The sequence below is a fragment of the Salmo trutta genome, chromosome 10 (assembly GCF_901001165.1).
Source record: "Salmo trutta chromosome 10, fSalTru1.1, whole genome shotgun sequence".
NCBI lineage: Eukaryota > Metazoa > Chordata > Actinopteri > Salmoniformes > Salmonidae > Salmo > Salmo trutta.
In genome coordinates this window covers 2,526,094-2,534,502 of record NC_042966.1, presented here as the reverse complement: position 1 = coordinate 2,534,502, position 8,409 = coordinate 2,526,094, and the positions used below count along the sequence as shown (strand labels likewise).

Here is an 8,409-nt window from a genome sequence, read left to right as displayed (position 1 = left end):
GATGCATCACGGGATATTCTTTTTTTTCTTCTGTGGGTTTTATGGAGGACTACAACCCAAAAAGGTGTGTTGCCGCCATCAAATGGACTGGTTGAAACCAAAAAAAGATAGAAAGAAAATTCATACGAAATAGCGAAACCAACTTAATCCACCCAAATAAAAATAGTACATTAACAAAACAGAACTCCAACTTATTCATTCTTTCAAATCTTCATATCTTCATTCTCATGCTCTAGGACTTGAGAGTGGTACTCCTTGTGACAATATTCCATGTAACTCCTTCACCGAGAAAACTTTCAGCCCCAGGAACCGCTCCGCCGCATCCACAATGATTTCTATCTTCCTGGACCTTCTCTCCACCTTGGCAGTGCCATTAATCCCCATAGCTATAAAGACCACAAAATCCACCTTCTTAACCTTTAAAATATCAGGATCCTGCTGGTTAAAGGCAACCCCTGCAGCCTGCAGTGAAGGCCTGTCCACCACCATGGGCTTTTCAGGTGCACGATTCAAACCCTCAACCCTTTTAACAGTTGCTGCATATGAAATGCTCTGGACAGCCCTGGCTTTGGACTCCTCGTTCTCTTTCATCCTTGTGGGGCATTTGAAAGACGTAGCTTCATGGTTCCCACCACAATTGCAACATGTCACATTTTCATCACTTTTATAACACATGATTTGATCTTTTCCACAACTTGGACATCTCGACTTCTCCCTTCTGCAAACACATGAAACACGACCAAATGCTTTACAATGATCACACTGCATTGGTCTTTGGATAAATACTCTGACTCTGTAGTTAATATACCATAACTGCACATGAGTAGGGAGAGACTCCATATAAAAAAATGAAAGAACAGATAGACTCTTCACTTTTTCTTCATTCACCACATGATTCATCTATTCAACATCAACTTCCCACGAGACGCCAGATATAACCCCCTTGAGGGGTGCCCTGTTCCTAAGAGACACACACAACACTTCAAACTTATCAAATCGGGTGAGACGCAACACACATTTCTTCTGATCCGCAGAAGCACAAAAATCTAAACAAGCCCGCCTCTCATTATCCTGACAGCCTTCACTCTACCCAGCACTCTCTTCACCAGTTTGGATATCTGAAATGGATTCCTCAAGATTGGCAATTCGATCAGCTGCTCCTCATTAACAAACCTTACTCCTACAAGACACTAAGTGACATTCTCATCACTGTATACTACTTTTCTCCATTTTCTATTATTTTAGACAATATTCCAATTCTCCTTGATTCTACCGCCATTAGATTCAGAATCCACTTCATCATCCGCTTCCGCCATCTTTCGACACCTCAACAGTAATAATTTCATTCCCATCATGGGATATGTCTGGATCTACTGTACTTGTAGATCTTGCAGACATGTTGCAGCAAAGATATCTGTGCTTGCAAGCAACTAGATGTGAATGACCACCTACTAGACCAATAATGCCCTATAAAATGCTTCTCATTCCTGTTCAGTGAGGTTTTGTTGGATAAATAGTCTGGTTGCAGAAGTCTACCAGAGCCACACATATGCTCTGGTATTTTCACTTGGCAATATAGGACAACTTTCTGCTGTAGCATACCCTTACCCCCAGTGGTGTAAACTACTTTGAAGTACTAGTAGTAGTTTTTTGGGGTATCTGAACATTCCACTACATTCCTAAAGAAAATATAGATTTTCCCTGACACCCAAAAGTATTTGTTACATTTTGAATGCACAGGCAGGAAAGAAATATGGTCAAATTCACACCCCTATCAATATAATGCGTTGTCATCCCTACTGCCTCTGATCTGGCGGTCTCACTAAATACAAATACTGTGTTTGTTGAAGTGTGCCCCCTGGCTGTCTGTTAAAAATAGAAAATCATGCCATCTGGTTTGCTTAATATAAGGAAATTGATGTGTAGCATTTACTTGTACTTTTTACATTTACTCAAGTATGACAATTTAGTACTTTATCCACCACTACCTTTAGAACCAGATACTTTTAGACTTTTACTCAAGTAGTATTTTACTAGCATTGGTAACAGCCTCTTTAGCTAAAATTTCACTCCCTGTACTCCATATAATTTGGCAATGACAAGGAGTGGAATGATGACTAAAGAGACTGGTATCTTCTAAAGTATCTTTCCTTTTACTCAAGTATGACAACTGAGTACTTTTTCCACCATTGCTTACCAATTCATATTGTTTAAAGGCTATGTCTGTCTGCCCAATAGGCCTAGGCTAGGGCCCTATGCTATGTATGTCATTTAATAAAGGCTTTTAACTACTCCAAATGTCAGTTTCTTCACATTCTTTGGAGGTTTGCCAAATGCGTTGGCATTGTTCATGCTATCAGCAGCATCCAGGCCTACTGCTTTTTTTGTTTTAGGTACAGTGTCGTTCGACTCATTGTCCTGTGTGTTTTTCTTCTAAAGAAAGGATGTGTGTGCACTGTTCAGCAATAGAAAAATAGAAAAGTAAGAATGCATGAGAGACAAATTAGATGGAGGGAATTCAAGTGATTTCTTTAACATACGTCATAATATGTACTCTAGGAAATGTGGCCCAGCACTAGGATTTTTCTCTCTCTTGCTTTACCAAGGTTGCTGCTGAATATACAGTTGAAGTCGGAAGTTTATATACACCTTAGCCAAATACATTTAAACTCAGTTTTTCACAATTCCTGACATTTAATCCTAGTAGAAATTCCCTGTCTTAGGTCAGTTAGGATCACCACTTTATTTTAAGAATGTGAAATGTCAGAATAATAGTAGAGAGAATTATTTATTTCAGCTTTTATTTCTTTCATCAAATTCCCAGTGGGTCAGAAGTTTACATACACTCAATTAGTATTTGGTAACATTGCCTTTAAATTGTTTAACTTGGGTCAAACATTTCGGGTAGCCTTCCACATGCTTCCCACAATAAGTTGAGTGAAATTTGGCACATTCCTCCTGACAGAGCTGGTGTAACTGAGTCAGGTTTGTAGGCCTTATTGCTTGCACACACTTTTTCAGTTCTGCCCACAACTTTTCTATAGGATTGAGGTCAGGGCTTTGTGATGGCCACTCCAATACCTTCACTCTAGCCATTTTGCCACAACTTTGGAAGTCTGCTTGGGGTCATTCTCCATTTGGAAAACCCATTAGCGACCAAGCTTTAACTTCCTGACTGATGTCTTGAGATGTTGCTTCAATATATCCACATCATTTTCCTCCCTCATGATGCCATTTATTTTGTGATGTGCACCAGTCCCTCCTGCAGCAAAGCACCCTCAAAACATGATGCTGCCACCCCCTTGCTTCACAGTTGGGATGGTGTTCTTCGGCTTGCAAGCCTCCCCTTTTTTCCTCCAAACATAATGATGGTCAATATGGCCAAACAGTTCTATTTTTGTTTCATCAGACCAGAGGACATTCCTCCAAAAAGTACGATCTTTGTCCCCATGTGCAGTTGCAAACCATAGTCTGGCTTTTTTTATGGCGGTTTTGGAGCAGTGGCTTCTTCCTTGCTGAGCAGCTTTTCAGGTTATGTCGATATAGGGACTCGTTTTACTGTGGATATACATATTTTTGTACCCGTTTCATCCAGCATCTTCACAAGGTCCTTTGCTGTTGTTCTGGGATTGATTTGCACTTTTTGCACCAAAGTACGTTCATCTCTAGGAGACAGAATGTGTCTCCTTCCTGAGCGGTATGACAGCTGTGTGGTCCCATGGTGTTTATACTTGCGTACTATTGTTTGTACAATTGAACGTGGTACCTTCAGGAGTTTGGAAATTGCTCCCAAGGATGAACCAGACTTGTGGAGGTCTACAAGTTTTTTTTCTGAGGTCTTGGCTGATTTCTTTTGATTTTCCCATGATGTCAAGCAAAGAGGCACTGAATTTGAAGGTAGGCCTTGAAATACATCCACAGGTACACCTCCAATGGACTCAAATTATGTCAATTAGCCTATCAGAAGCTTCTAAAGCCATGACATAATTTTCTGGAATTTTCCAAGCTGTTGAAAGGCAGTCAATTTAGTGTACGTAAACTTCTGACCCACTGGAATTGTGATACCGTGAATTATAAGTGAAATAATCTGTCTGTAAACAATTGTTGGAGAAATGACTTGTGTCATGCACAAAGTAGATGTCCTAACCGACTTGCCAAAACTATAGTTTGTTAACAAGGAATTTGTGGAGTGGTTGAAAAACGAGTTTTAATGACTCCAACCTAAATGTATGTAAATTTCCGACTTCAGCTGTAAATGATTAAGCCTAGTGCCATGGTATTTACTGTTTGATTGAATGACACAGTGTCTTTTAAGATGATAAAGGAAGTTTCTGTTTTGCAGTGATACTAACTACTTTGTTACCACAAACAATGGTCCAGAGACCAATATCAAATAGATGCAAAGCCAGGCCTTGATGGTGTAGCAGCTAATGTATGTATTTACCCTTTGATGAGCAGTGACCTTGAGAAGAACAAATAGGCTTGTTACCATATAGACTGTATTGTTACAACCGATCGGTGGGATAACATTTGCTTTGGTTTTGGTATCAGACAACACATAGTTATCCCATAGTACAGATAGCTTTACAACTCGTATAAATGTATGTAAGCTAGTAGAACTGTAAAAAAAGAGTCATACAAATTCGAAAGAAAGATACAGAATTGTACTGTATCTTTCAAAGGTTTAGGCCTTAGACCAATGATTTTTGGTTTTATATACATCATTGGCTTGGACCATGTACCTTGTCTTGCCACCCAGTGGAGACAGTCCCACATTACACAAAAACACAAGAGGTGTTCCAAACGGAAGATGTGGCGCGAGACATAGCTAGCTAATATTGTGTGTACATACAAACTTTTTAAGTAAAAAAAACGAATCTAAACTTGTTCCATCCACAGCAGTTATTATACGTAGTTCCTCAAGGCAAAAATGCCCCGTAGAAGACAGGTAAGACAAATATATGTCGGAAGATGGTTAGCTGGATAAGCTAGCCAAGTCAAATACCGGTAACGTTAACTTAGCTTGCTAGAACAGTTAGCTATGTTAGCATAACGTTGCTGAAATGCGCATTTCTATTGTGTCGATTTGAAAGTATTTTACGTTGTTAGCTAACGTTAGCTTGTATATAAACAAAATGCATAACCATTAGTTAGCTAGCCAAGATGGCCTCTTTTTACGCTTATAAGCTAGATAGCTGATGCTAATATTGTGTTGTACTAGCCAGGCTTTGTTTATGTTCATATTTTATCGTGGCGCGGGTAGCTACTAACAACCTAACTGTATATCTCAATTATTAGAATTTGATACATTAACGTTAAATAATCTAACGTTGGTAAATTGTTTATTAGCTACTGATGAAGTGGCAATAATTCTACTTCTAGCTCATTTAGAGAATGCCAGAAGATACTGACCCTACCATTACGCTTGTTTACACCGAGCTGCACTGAGGTCGGAACACAATCTTGCTTACATTAAAAGCCAATGTGTACTTGATCTGAAAATGTGGTGGAGGGTGTGACTCAATTGCGCAGCCTCCGTAGGCATTCAGAGGCCAAATTGAGCTCCATACCACATTGCTGTGCGCCTCCCAAATGTTGTAACAATGTTGAGGGCTCCATATATAGCTCCTCATTGACATGATTGGTTTACAGTAGGTGGGTCCTGTATAAACACAGACTCACTTCCTTGACAAATTCCTTCACAACAGCTCTGTGAAGCACAAGAAGTATGAATGCCCTGACTTCTGCAGAAGCCGTATCACTTTAAAAGCTGCACGGCCAGTGCAGACCTCGGCTTGACCAGGCAGTGCCTTTTAGACACCATGGAGTCAGAGCGAGATATGGGTCGGAAAATGTACCTCAATGCAAGGTTGGGATACCCCACATTTAACTTTTCCACACTACTTCACCGAGAAGATTGAAATACTTATAGGTTCCGCAGAAAACATCCCCTTTTGTCCTCATGCTAGCTACCAGTAGTAGGGTGTTAGTCGCCCTTGGTTATTTGGTTATGACTCTCAGTTCTATTACATTACACATAAAAGTAATTGGCGGAAGGTGTCTTCTGTAGGGGGGAGTTTTGTTAAGAGCCACAACACTCGGTCTGAACTTTGACACGCATGGCTGGTTTTGGAACAATAAGGACCTTATCTTTCATATTGCTGAGAAATAGTTTTCAAAAAACTAAATATTTAATTGATACACACCTTTTTATAGAGTTAGAATTTCCACACAGCCATATTTCCATGTTACAGTGCTTGTTTATGGAAAACAGAAGAAAGACACAGTGGACTACCTGTGTTAATTAGCTGTTTGCATTTTTGGAACACCTGTGTGTAAACGGAAGACAGACGTCACAAATGTTGCCACTGAAAAATACTGTCGGCTGCAACTGTGTTAAAACTAGTTAAAAAAGTGTACAGTACGTGTTTATTTTGCATTTGTGAAATTATTTTGATGTGATATGAACGTAAAGGGATTTATGTTTCTAGGACCGTACTGCAATTGAGAATCGATTCACGTTTAGATGGAGTATTTTCCTGTTTTGACTTCCAGAGCCAATTTGCCCTTTAAACAGAACATGTAAGGTCCTTGGACTAAGGAGTAACGTTTGGCTCCATTAGTCCAATATTGGGCTAAGGTGAAGCAACAAACAATGGACGTAATACAATAATTATTCAAATAAACGCAGTAAACAAATCTGTTTATACTAAATGTTAATAATGTGGTCGTCAAAATACATGATAAATAATTTGAAAACAACGTGGCAGTTGTTAACCATGTCTTAAAATCCCAATACTGTACGTTATGATATTAACATGATATGAGTCTAAATGTAAAGCAAGTGCCGTGCTAAGAACGTTCAAATCTGTTGGACAGCCTTTTTTGTGAAACCCTTGAAATCGGTGTGTTCATATTTGCGTGTGTTTCATATTTGCGTGTGTTTCATATTTGCTCTTTTGCGATGGGTATTCCTCAACCTATCAGAGTAAAATCGATGTGATATTGTATTGCCAAGAAGTATGGGAAAGTCCTGAGGGTGTTTCAGGGTCATCGGACATCTTTTGACTGAAAATATCATTACAATGTAACCCAACTCAGGTCTAGGCCTACTAGAAGTAAGCAATGTTATAGACTGGTAGCCTTCTGTGTTACAGTTCAGACTTAGTGAGAAGTGGGCGTCTGTGTTAGGCTGTGTGTGTCTGTTGGTGGGGGTGCTGCTGTGTGAGTGTGTGGGCTTGCTGAGAAGTGTGTGTCTGTGTAAGGCTGTGTGTGTGTTGGTGGGGGTGCTGCTGTGTGAGTGTGTGGGCTTGCTGAGAAGTGTGTGTCTGTGTAAGGCTGTGTGTGTGTTGGGGGGGGTGCTGTGTGTGTGTGTCTAATTTGCATAAAGTAGTATTCTAATTTCATAAAATGTTTCAAATGGTTACAAACTCAGTTTTGCATAAATAATGAAGATTTGTTAATAGTATGACAAGCCTACCTTAAATGATTGGTCTTAAATTACTGTAATTATGTATTCCGTACTGCCTAATTTGCATAATATAGCATTTTAATTTAATAATTTGTTAATAATATGACCACCCTATCTTGAGATATTGAACAAAATGTGTAGAACTTAAGAATCCTATCCTCATGAAATAAGGTGTTATGTGTTCTTCTATATAACATGGAATACAAAATATAATACCAGAACCTCAATTTCATTTTGTCCCCTAACACCCAACCAGTAGCCACAGAAACCATTACAGAATGGCACATTGCATTGAACAACAAAGGAGCTGATTGGCTGACACTGCCATTCCAAAATGGCTTTGGTGGCTACTGCTAGCTAGCATGAGGACAGCAAGGGTAGTTTTCCAGGGAAACTAGCAGTATTTCAATCTTGTTAGTGTGGATAAAGGTACAATTTGGAGTACAGTGGCATATCCCATCCCTGCATCGAGGTACCCTTTTTCGGCTCCATGTCTTAATGTATCCACGGTTGCGTTCCGACCTCAGTGCAGCTCAGTGTAAACGAGCTTAACGGTAGGGTGAGTATCTTCTAGCAAGCTAACTTATAGCTAACGTTAGAGCCACCATGGAAAGTAAATGGCTAGCTATCTTATGTTCTAGCATTAACCTTACTAATCCTGCTTTATTTCATTTTCTCACAGAGAGTGCATGTGGGGAGCGGCTCTGATGGGACTGAAGATTCAGACTCTTCTGCTGAGCGGGAACAGACGAACAGCTCGGAGAGTGATGGAAACATACCCAAGAGAACACGCCTCACAAGAGCATCTCTGCGCCTCAGCCAAAGCTCACAAGGTAAAGCCATGGGATGGATGCTTTAGCTGTGAATCAAAACCTACATCGCAACTGAAATAGTTAGGCTAGCTAACAGTGAGACAGTCACCTGTCTAGGAGACCTTG

The 8,409-nt window shown here is 39.9% G+C and overlaps 1 protein-coding gene across 2 annotated transcripts in view; it reads left to right on the top strand.

The window, feature by feature from the left end:
• The first annotated feature begins 4,756 nt into the window (after positions 1–4,756).
• Positions 4,757–8,409, top strand: part of LOC115200954 (histone acetyltransferase KAT7) — a 29,569-nt gene continuing 25,916 nt past the window's right edge. For both annotated transcript variants that reach the window (XM_029764106.1, XM_029764105.1), the window contains exons 1-2: positions 4,757–4,948; positions 8,154–8,304. In XM_029764106.1, coding sequence (XP_029619966.1) covers positions 4,931–4,948; positions 8,154–8,304 — 169 coding nt within the window. In that variant the 5' untranslated portion in view covers positions 4,757–4,930. The remainder of the gene's footprint in view (positions 4,949–8,153; positions 8,305–8,409) is intronic.